This window comes from Bombus fervidus, chromosome 6 (genome assembly GCF_041682495.2).
Source record: "Bombus fervidus isolate BK054 chromosome 6, iyBomFerv1, whole genome shotgun sequence".
NCBI classification, from domain to species: domain Eukaryota; kingdom Metazoa; phylum Arthropoda; class Insecta; order Hymenoptera; family Apidae; genus Bombus; species Bombus fervidus.
Window position 1 is genome coordinate 15,055,192 of NC_091522.1, and position 14,692 is coordinate 15,069,883.

The 14,692-nt window shown below is 40.1% G+C and overlaps 2 protein-coding genes across 9 annotated transcripts in view; one reads left to right on the forward strand and one right to left on the reverse strand.

The window, feature by feature from the left end:
- LOC139988283 (lachesin) overlaps positions 1 to 14,692 on the forward strand; it is a 285,333-nt gene that overhangs the window by 184,704 nt on the left and 85,937 nt on the right. For all 3 annotated transcript variants that reach the window (XM_072005502.1, XM_072005503.1, XM_072005500.1), the window contains one exon: positions 13,856 to 13,962. In XM_072005502.1, coding sequence (XP_071861603.1) covers positions 13,856 to 13,962 — 107 coding nt within the window. The remainder of the gene's footprint in view (positions 1 to 13,855; positions 13,963 to 14,692) is intronic.
- Positions 3,477 to 14,692, reverse strand: part of Fuctc (alpha-(1,3)-fucosyltransferase C) — a 29,792-nt gene continuing 18,576 nt past the window's right edge. The window contains exons 1-4 of one of the 6 annotated variants that reach the window (XM_072005511.1): positions 10,986 to 11,338; positions 6,974 to 7,582; positions 5,103 to 5,400; positions 3,477 to 4,196 (exon numbers count right to left, since the gene is read on the reverse strand). In XM_072005511.1, the coding sequence (XP_071861612.1) occupies positions 3,848 to 4,196; positions 5,103 to 5,400; positions 6,974 to 7,535 (1,209 nt within the window). In that variant the 5' untranslated portion in view covers positions 7,536 to 7,582; positions 10,986 to 11,338 and the 3' untranslated portion in view covers positions 3,477 to 3,847. Of the gene's footprint in view, positions 4,197 to 5,102; positions 5,401 to 6,973; positions 8,553 to 8,606; positions 9,568 to 10,985; positions 11,339 to 14,692 lie in introns of those variants that run through there. The other 5 variants (XM_072005512.1, XM_072005509.1, XM_072005510.1 and 2 more) reach the window with 5 other exon arrangements.

Here is a 14,692-nt window from a genome sequence, read left to right on the forward strand (position 1 = left end):
GATATAAGGTAACAGGAAGAAAATACACGGAACATTAAATCATTACTGGGATGATTGATAAAAGAACTTGAACCGGTGAAACGAAAAGAAGAGACGACAATTTCGTTGGCCATTTTTGTCCCTAACGGCACTACAAAACCACGCGATGTCACAATAAAAAGTTGTACGTCACAGTGACGTTGAAATAGCTTTCGTAAAAGTGGTTAACCAATGGTCTATTGTACGAGTTTTCCAGTTCCACAAAAACGTACCACAGGCATGCGCTTCTTCGCGTTCACTGGTCCCAAGCATCGAGTTCCATTCCGTGAGAGAACGTGGCATCCAAGTCTATCAAGCTCGTGTATTTTCTATCACATGGTGAAAAATATCGTTCAGGATATTCATCGTCTAACACGTTGTTCGTCGATAATATATTCTTCGTTCTACTATTTTCCTTACAAAAGTAGAATCACCTTTGGCGTTACAGGAAAGACATACGTAACATCAGAGTCTCCTTTATTTTCTTACGATAGTCGGTCAATGATATGTAAATTATACGAATACTCGATTAAATTTATGCATCGCTGGCAGAAATTTCCACTTGAATAGCCGACAAGCGTTATGATATAAAATTCTAGCAAGCTGCTTCGTGTTCGCGTAGAACTTCAAACATCGTAATTAATGTTATTACGAAATAAATTATCAGGCCGAAATTAACGCGATAGAAGAACGTAGAGAGGATTGAGTGTTTCTGCCTTTCAAACTGCAGCTTTACGAACAATTTTTCCGAAGGATACCGTGAAGAACGTCGCAACTTCAACGGTACTTTCAACAGTATATTCAAAACGAATCTTCAGCCAGCTCATAATTAATCAACGGACCGTACTTGTTTACAAAGAATCCATGAATCGAGCTAACGACAATTTCGACGACGCGATTCAAATCGTTTCGTCAAAGTGTTTCGCATCCATTCGCGCGAACTTCTTCGTTCAGCGATTCGAACGTCGTCTTACAAATCTTTTCAGACCGACCAACCCAACGGTCTGAAATTTCTCCAAGACCGTCGTCGAAGAAATTGTGAAAGAATACCGTTACCAGTACCGAGAATCTCGAAGACAGACGTTGTTTACGAGGCAGTGTAGCGAAGACACGCGACATTAGCGACTTTGGCGACTGAAACTTTCCAGGAAATAGCGCGAGCTTCAATTAAAACGTACAGACAGGATACGACAAAACGGAGAAGTCTTATCCGCGTTTCTCTTCGCTCGAACGAGCCATTGTCTCCTTTTCTTGATAATGGACGCGAGAATGCTTTTGCGAGGTCCATCGGTCGTTGTGGATCGTACGAACGAATCTACAAAAGTATTTCATTTCTCGATGACCAGTCCTTTGTTTCCGTACAAACAGGTAACAACATACACAAAGTAATGTACAGGTAGGTCCTCTATCCACGAAGCTTTTTACAGGCGCGTATTAGACGCGTTGAACGATAAATAGAGCAATGCTACAGATGCTCACAGTAATATGCAACTGTCCACGAAACAGTAGCGAGCCGTTTTCGTCGTGACGACTGGCGTTAACATTGTCAGTAGCGAGGCGTACGTTGCTAGTTACGAACGAATGTAGCGATATAGGATGAACGCGTTTTCCTCATCGCTCGACATTTTAACGACGAGACGAAGCTCGTACGCTTTGTAGTCCGAACACTGTCGTAAACTTATCGTCGACTTATACATAAACTACGCTCACGCTCCGTGGGCGGATAATGGGCCTTAGTCGACTCATGACCTAGAAATGGCAAACTCAGTCGGATAGTTGCTTTGAACGTGTCACGCGTACTCGAGAATCTGAATAAATTAGAGAATAGAATATTGTATAAAAATTGTTGAAGTGGTCACCGCTTCTAAGAAAACTCTGCGTCTGGTCTTTCTAGTTTTCCCAAGCACCGAAGCCATCGACAGCGTATAGACAAAAGACTGGGACGAAGGCAGACCATAAACAGTAGATAGGCGACGATGGCTTCAGGGCTTTCAGTCATAGGTTAACACTGCTAGCGTACGGATCTGGGCCAGCTCAAATTATATTCCTACTTATATTTACACTTCTATATTAAAATATATTTTCTACCTTACAATTTATCCACTCGTTCCTCTGTTCGTACATCTAATAACCTCAACAAAATTAATACAAATAATACTATTAGTATTTTTAATAAATGTTAATAATACGACAGGTATAATTAATATCGATATTCTCTTGAATCGCCTCACGTCGTAGAATTCTTCGAACGTTAAATGTTACACAATGTCGGACAAACGTTGCGTAAGAGAAAATTAATCGAATCTTGCTCGTTGTAAAAACGATGAAGCGAAACTTGCATTGAATTTTAAAACGACATTGTCGATTTTTCCTGACGTAATACGAACGGTTTTATTGTTCGTTAAGAGCAGGCTTTATCTTATAGGTGTTGTATGAATGGTTTGCTAAAAATAGTCCGTCGCCTGATAAGTGATTCTAAACGAACTCTGCGAATCGAACGGTACATCGTTTTTACGAATCGCTTGAAAATACATCGTTTGCAGTCTGAGAATGCTCATAGATGGTTATAAATTTCAAACTAATTAATTACAATTTTTCTCGCTGCCGATTTCGCAGGTTAACGAATGTTTGAAAAATAATAAACTCTTCATTTTAAAACGGCAAAACGTTCAATCGTTCAATCGCCACTTCAGTGAACTCGGAATCGAAGGTAGACCAGTGCGGCGAAATAAATTATGAAAATCATCGATCTTCCGAGCACTTGTATACCGATTCGATCGGCAAATATTTATGTCAAGTAATATAACGGTAGATTCGAGCTTCGCGTTGATTCTTTAAATAATGAATGAAACATTCTAATTATGCTAAATAACGCTGAACGACGCAGATAGATAACTGCGTTTGAAATAGATTGGTTCGGATTCATTTACGCGACTAACGCGTATCTAACATAGAACCGGATCCGTGTCTTGTCTATCGTTCATCGATTTCGTTTTAATCGATCGAAAATCGACATTCCACTTTTTTACGAATTTCGCTCTGATCGGCAGAAATCGTTCATCGATATTTTACATATTTCGATATCGTTCACGCTGCGCTAATTATAATACAGATCTAACAATTCGTCGCATTTATACAAGTTTTCGAAAGTACTCGAACACTTTCAGACACCTTTCACGACTATATCGTATTACACGAAACATTGGAAAATTTCGTTAGCGGTGTTGCGTGCTTCGACTATCATGATACGCTGGTAAAGTTTGCAACAAATCCGGGAATGTGTATAAAATTATAATTTATTGTAATCGCATACACTTTTCAAAGATCGTAGAAATGTTAAATTGTTCGTTGTATTAGTAAGACACGTTTACTAATTATATTACTAAGACACATTTACATAGATCATTTTTAACACTGACTACACGTTTTAGACGACTATTCACTCCGTGTACTAATCCTTTACTAATGGTAAATGTGTATTTTGAATAAACGTAAGTGTAGTTTCGATATAATCACGATAGTCGTGTCTCATTAGAGAAATAATTGAAAATTTTTAATATGGGACATGTAATATGGTTTTTCTATATCGTATTTAAGATGTGATATGTGTATAGAAATGGGACGTTGATAAGGAAACCAATAAAAATATATATGTCTGTGAACATTAAAGTTCTCGGTGGCAAGCGTTACAATCGCTTTTGCGAGTCTCTATATAATGTATATAACCCTGATAAAATTTTAATGCTTAGATAAATTCGACAGTCGTAAACTAAACATATTTTACGATAACTTAAATTTCCACGGTGATATGTAAGAAATGTGCGCTAAATCAGTCTTTGAAAATAGACCCTGTAAGGTAACTGTGATTACGTAAAAATTCCTGAAGATGACATTTCGACCGACTGAACCAATCGGACAAAAAGTTTTGCGTTCGTGGCTCTTTCTGCTTATGAAGAAACTCGCACAGATTGCATATACCTTGTTGAATACCACCGTCGATCTTGTAATACGTTTTCCAAGCAAAGTACTCGCTGTACTTTCGCGGATTTTTGATTAATTGCTTTAGATATTCGGCCAAACTCTTTGGCGTGTCAAAGTCGAACACGTCTATGTAAGATCGTGGTGGAGCATAGCGGCTGTAATTGGCGCCACCATAAACGATGGGAACCACGTTGTATCTGGAAACAGAACGGAAACAATGCTCTTTGTTAGGTTTCCTTTAGCCGTGACACCTTTTATACCTCCGCCTATTGTTGTCTCAAACAACGAGCATGTAAGGAGTAATTAAACGTGATATTAATATCAAATATATGCAATTAAACACGCGCGATAATATGAAATGTCAACGTATAACAGCAAGGTCGAAAGTACGCGTGAAATCTAAGCGCTATTTATGTCAGAACCATTCAAGAACCAAAATGGTCAATTCCACTTTTTGTAAGTTTCTCAATTTTTTCTCGATCTTTACGAACGTATTTAAAGAAATTAAATTTAAACACAGGTTACTTCCTCTCGTTAAATATCCCATATATATTATGTTTCTACACGTTACATGCGTTCTGAACATCTACGCTTCTAAATGCCCCACGTTTATTTGCGTTCCAGTATTCGCTTCTCAAGAAACGAATGATATCGAATACCAAGGTAAAGAAGAAATCAGTAATTGATCATTTGCCTCTAGTTTTCGATTTAGATTCAATGTGGTTTCTGAACGGTTCAATTAATATTGTTCCAGTCGCTCAAGTCTGCGCTCCCCCTCTAATCTATTCGTATCGCGCCCGTCACAGGCGCAGGTATACAAAAAAAAAAAAAAAAAGACAACGAAAGAGAAAAGAATGGAAAGTATCGTAGAGAACAAAAAGTGGGGAAACGAAAAAAGGTAGAAGACGGGGCAAGCCTGTCGGGGAGGGGGAGGATGGCGATCGCTCGCGGAGCATGGTCACGTGTCGAAACAATTTTATACGGATTCGTCGTTCGAAACACGAGTCCGTCAGCCGATTTGAAATCGGTCAGCGAGCACACGGCAGGTACGAGCTGCGACTGACAATTTTATAGTCGAGATCGTCCCGCGGCCATTGTTTTACCTGAGGCTATTGTACAGCTTCTCGGTTACGTAATCGTCGCACAACGAATTCTCGAATGACAGGTAAAAAAAATAGCCAGGTTCCGCGACTCGTGCGAAGCAATCTTCGTTACGGGGACAAAACATGTTGCCGCACTCTCCATAAACGTCGACCGGTATGTGCTTGGACAGTTCGTTCACGTACTTTTCCCGGCCGCTTTTTGCCATACAGTTGCTCACGAACCAGATTATCGGCTTCGTCTTGCCTCGAATCGTCTTCGACAACGACGCGTCCACATCGTCGTCGATCGTTCGGTCACCTGTGCAAACGGATCGTTGCTTTGATAACACCATCGATGACTTTAACCAGCATTCTATATGCTCTGAAGACCACCCAAGCTCGTTAGTAATATTGTAAATAACTTGATTCTGCGTTCATGATCGACATCTACGTCGTATCGTGATGATTAGATTTACCCGATTGAGAATGCGCTGTATGTTTTTATCGCGAATCTCTTAACATGAATCACAGTAAACATTAAACAAATACAGCCTTGCGCAATGCCTCGGTTGGGCAAAATCAAGAGAAACAAGAAAGAAAGAAAAGAAGAAAATCAAAGAAACGACGAATACGTACTTGTTTGTGATCTTTCTATTTTGTAGCGTGCAGTTATAGAAAATTACGAGGAGCGATATAGGGAAAACGAACATGACATAGCTAAAAAGAGCAACCAATCGTAAAAGTAAACAAACGCGAAGGACAGCTAATTTGCAACGGTTAATAAAGTCATCGACGACACTGTAATTAGTAAGATTCCGTGCTGGCTTTGTACGTTGCGCAACGATATTACGCAAAAGAATTGTTACAGTCTGCGGCTATTTTCCGGCCTCTAGCGACTTACCAACCTCTTCTTTCCTTTGGTCACAGCGCACGCACGGATTCCCCGAGGAAAATTACGCGCTAACGATGGTATCTGATTATAGCGCGCATAACATCAACGTTGATAAGCTAACGATCGTAATTTAATTTCAACTTAATTACACGCATCAACGCGTCCTCCGTTCTCCATTCGATAACCAGTTACAACGACCTCGTTAGAGCTTTAATAATTGTATCCTATGTTTTGCTCTCGCTACGCAAGACACGTTTTCCCCGGCTGTTCCCTGGTCGCATACGAAGAAACTCGTAGCCGCAAAACGTTTTTGCCGCTCGTTTCAAGCGGCTGCGCGGCTAGGAAAGAACAGCTACCCGTGTCTCGTGTTACGCCAGCAAATGGCCGTGTTCTTTGTCGTACCGGGCAAAAGCAACGAGGGAGAACCGAGATTAATTACGCACAGCGACGATTATGAAGCACGCGGGACAAGATGATGCGTTCTCCGCGAAGCAACTACCGAGGGTGAAACGATTTTCTCTATAGCCGTTCTCTATAGCCGGGACAACCAAATTTGATGTACAAATTTATTACTTTGTTTTTTACTCTCTCGTGTACTAACAGATTCAAACATTAATGTATTGGTTTATTACAGTGTCGTTTCTTCGACTAAACAAGACATGATTTATGTTATAGTATCCTAGCCTTTCAAGATAGTATGCTCTTTAGATTGTACATAAATTTTTCTTCCTTTATTATCGACAATAAAAACACGTGTTTCCGTATGACACGATCCGAGCAAATACTTCTTCTAACTACTGAATTATCGGACATAAAAGAATTAGATAGAAGTAGACCAGTTCGACGTTCGGGTATCAAATTTGATCGTCGCAATTTAGCAAAGGATGAACAGAACGGAAACATTTCTCAAACAGATAATCAATATCCAAGGATTGCTTAAGCAAGGCTATCTTTAGAAGCTTCGAAATTTTCATTCACATTTTCTTCCTGATTTCATTACCTGATCCAGCGTAAAAGGCGCTCCAATTCACATTTCTGCTAGGCGCTACATTTACGTTGGTACGAGCATCCTTAACGACTGCATAGGTCCATACGATATCGCTGTCCAATCTGTATGTCATCGTGATGTTAAAGAAATCCTCGTAAAAGTAGCTAGTCACCGGCCTGTTGGCCGGGCTTTCCAGATTCACGAAAACGTACCACTGCCGTGGACTCCGGTTCTTTGGCAAATCTTCCAGATTAAGATCGTTCCCGTGAAATAAAACTGCGTCGAAGTCTGTCAGGTTCACCACATTTCTGTTGTTAGTCGCGTAACAATTGTTCACGGGGCAATTGCGGGCGATGTAGCCTGTGCCCATGTAAAATGTCTCGTTGCTGAACATCTTGGTCCAAAATAGGATTTTCTTCGTCGTATTCGCGTATCGTAGATCCTCGCCAAAGACTTGCCTGAAGCGTAAGAGATCGTCGTTGCTCCATTTGAAGCAGAAAGTCAGAGCGTACAGAGCGATCGTGAAGATCGTTAGGACGACCAAGCTGTTTTTTCCAATCATCCATAATTTCATATCGGTCGTCTATGGTTATTCGTTTTGTTTCGAATTTTGTCTCGTTGCTGAAAAAGATTGTCGCGTGATTTTCATTGACGAGATCGTTCTCATCTGTTTTTCTGTATCTCTTGCTGATTCGTATCGAGGTATTGTAATTTTTTAACTAACAAAAGTCCCGACGTATCGTTAAGTCGGTTCCTTTTTGTTTTTTGTCACGCAGTCAAAAATACGTTTGTTACGTTCGAGATAATCAGCTGAATTGATCTTGAAGAGAGTTTAAATGAAACACAACGGGCAAGGAGGAGGCTCGGAGCAACAGATTTCGATCTCTCGAGTCTTAATTCACTGTGCAAAGTATTCCAACGAGTCATGTAGAGGTAGCGAATGATGACTGAATGTATTGCTTGTGATAGTAATCCATTAAGAACACCAGATATACAATTCGTTATGCTACAACTATCGTAACTGTTTGAATAATTCACGACTTAGAAAAAGCACTTATAATATATTATTCAAAGGTAGTGGATCGATTATGCGCTAAAGTTATAGGTAGATTTTTCTGCGAGTCACGTAATCTATAATGAAAATGAACGTTTTCTTTGGACTTAAAATACTTTCGAACAATTTAAAGGAACGTAAACGTTAAATACAGTCTAATTTCCATTATTACTTGAAGAACTATGCGTGTAGAGTACGATAATGAATCTAATTGAATACGTAAAAATTTCCCGACGGCTATTAGATAAACGATAAAGAAAATTAACGAAACATTGTTCTTGTCGTTTCTTCTGCCGTGTTTTTCGTTGACACACGCAACAGGCTGATACAGATAACAACGCTACAAAAAGCAAAAGAAACGGTCCGCGATATTATCAGATTTCGTTCTATTGAAAATGACCTCCAAAATCGTTGCCGACCCGCCTCTCTCTTGTCGATCGAAAATTCTGTAATGGACACGCGTCAAATCAAACGTATTTCTGTCCTCATTCTGTTTATTTCTTTTCTTTTCTTTTTTTTTTTTTTTTTTTTCGTTAAAGAAGTTTGGCTAAATTTCTGTTTCCTCGAACGTCGTGAAAATTACGAACTTACTTGAGAAACGAGTTTTCTCGCAAGCGAAATCAATTGAAAATTGAATAATTGATCGAGGCAAGTCTATGGAAATGAAAATCTTTCCGTCGAATTGCAACGAAATTTGGCTAAAAATCTGTTGATTCGTATGTTATGCCCAGAGCTATGACTACGTAAAACCATTACGTAAAATTTTAAAGTTCACCATAGACACTGCACTCGCGACCTTTTTTAATCGTTCGCGATTCTTGGAAATTTCGTGCATCGAGACGCGATCGTATCGGAACGCGTCAAAAAACGCGTAAAAAGGGAAGATTCCGTTTCCGGCGAAGGATCGACGATAGAAAGAATGATAAAGCTTGTGATCGATGGTTCACCATTGCCACGACGCGTCCAACGTGGAATCCGAATGTGGGACACAGGTGTTCGATGAAGGAATTTGTCGGAAATCGCCGCAGTTCGCAGTTTACTCTCTGAAAGTCTCATAAATTTCGCGTATTCGCCTCGGTTGTCCTCTCGTCCTTCGGTGTGATCCTCGCGTTCTCATCTCGAGGAACATCCGATGTGTCGTTCCTCCTACTACGTTTCAATCGTGATTCGTTAACTTCGACTATCATCGATGGTTTCTTCTTATTTTATCCTTGTATTCGGTTTCTTTTTAACTTGGACCGATAAACTTCCTTTTAAGACAAACTAAACAATCAAAAGAAAACCGAACGATCGAATGAAATCAAATGGAGACTTCGCGTAAACAAACGTGCAAAATATCGAGAATACAAGATAGTTGTAAAACGGAAGAGCGATAGCAACCACTATAGAAATACCACGAATCGCGCAACTACCGACTGTGTCAGCAGTTGTAAGCCGACTGGTCTAGAGTTGGTGGTGGTCAAATGCGATGTGCACGCTGTTATGTCTATGCTAGTCCCGAAGAAGGCATCGACTTTGCTCGGTGGGGGAACTATAATGAATAGAGACATTCCATTATTTTTTAAACCGATTAATAGTAGTCGGTCGTATAGATATTGACAATCTAATCATATTGATCTAATCTAATCATACATTCGGATGCAGCATGCAGCCGAATAACATGTGCAACCGGACAAACTCTTTCGTCCGAGGCTTAGTTTTCGTGAAATTGGAGTTGATTTCGAAAATTTATCAAATACAATGACACCCCCTATAACGTGGATTGGAAATGACTCGTTTCTGATATGAAAATACGTGCGTCTTTGAATTGATACGAGGCACAGTTTTGCACAGGTTAACACTCGTGCGAGAAGTTAGAGTTGTTTACAGTATGTATTATGAAACGTTTACTATCACGGAACGCATGTTATTTTGTCGTATTAAAAAAAAGACTATAACGGATTCGTATAACGCGAAATTCTTATAACACGGAACGTATGGCTCGCGTTATCAGAGGTCTTACTGCATAGCCGAACACGGCTTGTTCCAGGCTGGACAGGAGTAAATAATCGGCAGGAGATTATCCTGCGAAAAAATAAGCCGAAAATGTTAGTAGCTCTTGACGGGGCGCTTTGTTTTGAAATTAAGTAAGTAGGATGAAATAATATAGTACCGTTGTATATCATATCCATATGGAACTGTAACTGTAACAGGTTTGTTTGTGGGAAAGCGAAACGCTCGACGGATCACGGAGGTCATAGCAGAGTACTGGTAGATCGTGTTCCATCCGCCTACTCCGTTTCCTAAAACACTGTTTCCCTTGTTCCCTTGAAATTTATGATACCTTAGGAAAGAGGAGTAAGAAAACGAACTTGAAAGAGTTAATTTATAGTGAAAAATGTAAATGAAAATAAGGTTGAGGGCGAACGAAACGTATATAAAACGGTACAGGGAAGAGGCAACAATCGATTTGAAACGATTGAAATCGAGCTCGCTATCGGAACGAACAGATTTTATCGACAGATCGCCGACGAAATTGAAACTTATATAGTACAGCTTGCTCGCGAGTGACGCGGATCGCTCGATTAAGAGGCTTTCCTCGAGGAAATGGAGCGACTTAGCGGCGTATAACTTCGCTCCTTATATCAACTCAATCGTAAAACTTAGTCCCTTACAATCGTGCTTGAACGACACCGCAACTTCCGTCGGGACAGTATCAAGGAAGACGGAGAATCACGTGCGTCCGATGTCGTGATTTACGAAAGGAACTTCTACCACTACGACTCTCTTTAACGATCATCTGGCCGCGATTCCTTTCCGTTTATCGAATACCCACATCAAATTTCGCGAAAGACGGATAGAACGTTGTAAGTAGAACGAAACGAAATAAATTGCCATTAACAAGTTCACGCTCTACCAGCGTTTCTTTTTCTTACCGGATTTTGTCACTCCAGTGTTACAAAGACGAGATTAAGAGGCGAGATTACTTACGTACAAACTTTTGTACAATGCTTCGAAAATTTGTCCTCGTATATGTTTCGTGTGAAATTGTCTCACCTCTGCAGAAATTAATCGAGGAACTCGATAGTTAGCGAAGAATAGTGTCTAGCTCTATTCCTGAATAGGATATCAGGTGGCTTTGTTTAAAATAAAAGTTCGGAATACGACATTGGTATTACCACGACGCGGATACAAAGGCACTGTACACGATTAGGTTACGAAATTAGGCTTCGCGGAATGATACACAGTTCCATGACAATAATAGCGATTGTCCCGAGGATCTGCGTGACTACACAGGTAATCTACCGTATGAACGTCGAGTTGAAAAAATATCAGTTTATAATGGACAGTACGATGACATAAGAACGGTTAGGATGAAAAATTGATAAGATAAGAATATCGATAAGTGAGTACTCTCTAAATCGATCTTTTTCGAGAATTACTTTACAAGAAGCAAGACCGCGTTGGTAATCTCGCAACATCGAACAGCGACGCTATGATTAATTCTTCTCATTAATCACGGACCGATCCATCATCATGGTACCTGCGACGTTATTCTTTGACGCCGCTCGAAACGCTGCGAAATCAATCATAATCGGAGTTTAAGAGGATGCGGCGACTTTGTAAAGTCTCTCGAAGAGTCTTCTTCCTGCACGGATTTATCGTGCTGGTATAATCCATATGTATGGGTAAACGCGTTGTCACGTAACTGATTAACAAAGTATCATATAAACATGATTTTCTAGCATAAACTAGTTCATAAACTTCATAAATAATTTCTTACGATATCTTAATAACTGAAGCCGAGTGTTTAATCGACCATTCGCGGAGAGAATCGCGAGGAATAGGATCGCGAGAAAAACACGTCAACGGAAGTCGTAAATTCCCGTTAAATAATTGACGCCACGAACTGATCGATCCTCTTATTTCTGTTAAGATAATAGCGGTGGTTCAATTGAGTTTACACTGAATTAACATGTATAAATTAATGTTTATTCCAACAACTTTACATAGAAGCTAGTTACGCTGATGCGTATGTACAAGTTAAGTAAGTGATTGATCTAAAGGTAGAAAAGATGTGTTGACTATTCTAACGATGAAGAATAAGTAGAAGTTCAGTGACGATGCTGTGTGGGAGGAAAGCTAGTGATGGATTTGTCTAGCACACGGGACCATCGGATTTGTTGATGACAATTTTGGTTAGAAAAGTGAGGGCAGTAGACATTGCTTCTGATTGGATAATAAGAAGGTTGGTGGACTAGGAAGCATCGTACGTGAGAAAAACTAACTTCTCGTAGTAAACGATAAATGTAAAGGACGCTTGAAATAAAAGATGCTTGTTTGATCTGAAGGACCTTAACTATGAAAATGCCAAGATTTATGGTGGGCCCTTAAGACTATTGAAGGTACGCAGTAAGGATGTGTAGACATCTGGATGCCATTTTGCCCGCGATGTATGGCCTGGTTTAGGTAGAGAGTCGGCCGACGTAACGCCGAGGGTTGTACATGTTGCTCGTTAATAGTGAGTTATACCTAGATTCTGTAGCGGCACACGAGTAGAGGATAATTCAAATCATGTTGTTGTTTTGTCTCGGAGTGTCAAGATCGTTACGATACAAGTAATGTAAGAATAAACTCCGGGCAAAATAACATCACCGCTACGCACAATCGTCGAACGAAGACGAATTTGAATTTTCCGACTCACCCCCGACCAGTATAAATAAACCGACGCAACCGAAAAGAGTTTAGTATCTACGAGTGTCTTCCTGTATCAACGAGCTATCCAAGTGTTGTCGCGATTTAACTGCCGAGTTATCTACGAGTATCTAACGAACATTTATCTAGTATTAATTAGCAATTTTACTTTGCGATTTATATTCTGTACGAGCGACTCAGCGAATATCTGTATATCTATTTATTATTTTTAAATATATTCGACGATTACGGCAATAACATCTAATAAATCTCACGGTCAAACATCCTATATACCAGTCCTCTACAATTCCATTTTTATTCATAATACTAGACTTAATTATACATATTATTTAATAGAAGTATTGGACGACCAATCGTTTTATCCTACCTCATCTAATACGTCGTGTAAAATATGACTTTATAAGAACGTTCGTAGGTTGCTCATTATAGTCGCAAAAGTCATGACAGTCACATAACGTAACGATTACATCAGCAGAGTAAACGTTCAGTTGTAAAATATTTGACGGATTTTACCATACATAAGATATCAGTAAAGGAGATAATTTATCACGACGTTACAATTTCCAGTTGGAGACTCGCTTTCTTCTGTATACGCTTCCGATAAATGCAGCTTCGAGATAGAATCGACGGTTTCCTCTTCCACTCGAACGATCAACCAACTGCCCTCTTGCTTCACCCTTGACCAATTCTGAAACTTTCCCAACGGATTTCTTGACTGGTATGACTCGCGGTGACCCGCTTCCTCTTCCTCTTCCTCTTCCTCTTCCTTTCCGTCTTCTTTGGAAACTTGTTTCTCACCTACCATGCGTTTTTATCTCGACCGACATCGTATGTAACTGTATCGAAAAACATCCTCTGACCTGTCATTTCAACAAGGTCGATAGTTTATCGATAATCGATAGTTAATCGATAATTTACGATCTAAAACGAACCACGTCTATGAATATTAAAAGCGAATAACGTAATAGCTAATAAATACCGTTTCGTCGCGTTATTATAAAAAGCAAGATGAATATTCTCGATGATTGTATCGGACGATAAATTTACCCATGTCGAGCATCGATCTGTGAAATCGTCTCCTTGAAACATCAAATAATTAACACGAGGAAGAAACTAGCGATTAATGGAATTTTCTATCTGTGCAGCTCTCTCCGATCGACCAATGTTTGCCGAGCCAATACCGAACGTCACGGTGCCATTGGGGAGAGACGTCAGCTTACCCTGTGTCGTTGAAAACCTCGGTAATTATAAGGTAATTAAATCGAAGAATCAATGCCATATCGTTTTATGTAGTTTCCAAGTTTCGCTAATATATGTACACGTAACTCTCTCTCTCTCTCTCTCTCTCTCTCTCTCTCTCTCTCTCTCTCTCTCTCTCTCTCTCTCTCTCTCTCTCTCTCTCTCTCTCTTTCTCTCTATGCGCTGTCGAAAAGCTTTTTGTCCCGAAACTCCCTTTACAATTGCAAGAGAACTCGATTCGATTCAACAAGTTCTAACTAAAATTTCTTACGTTTCCTTTCAGCCTTTCGTTGTGATCAAACGTTCGGAGATAACGCGTTAAGTGCGTAAATTTACGTGTTTGAATTATGAACGTATTTTGCGAAGAACCAGATTCAACGAGGTTGAAACGAGGTTTTTCTAATTGGTCGAACGAGAGAGCGAGGTACGACGAAAAGTTAAAAATGACGCAACGGGATGATTCACACACACACAGTCACGATCTCGGTTTGCACTATCGAATTTTCTCTGAAAGCTATCTCGCGAGAAGTGCGCGGTTGAAGCAGGACCTGGCGCTTACGTAAGCGCACGTCCATGGCTCCATTATTACGCAATATCGCGTGTAAATAATAAACGCCGCCGCAGACGTTGTAACGTCGCCGCTTTCTAAAATATTTACGCTATCTGTTCCCGATATATCGATTCCCTGGGCCGTCCCTCCAAGGCAAAATATTCGCTGCTGCTGGCGAAACGTTTTGTCGCGG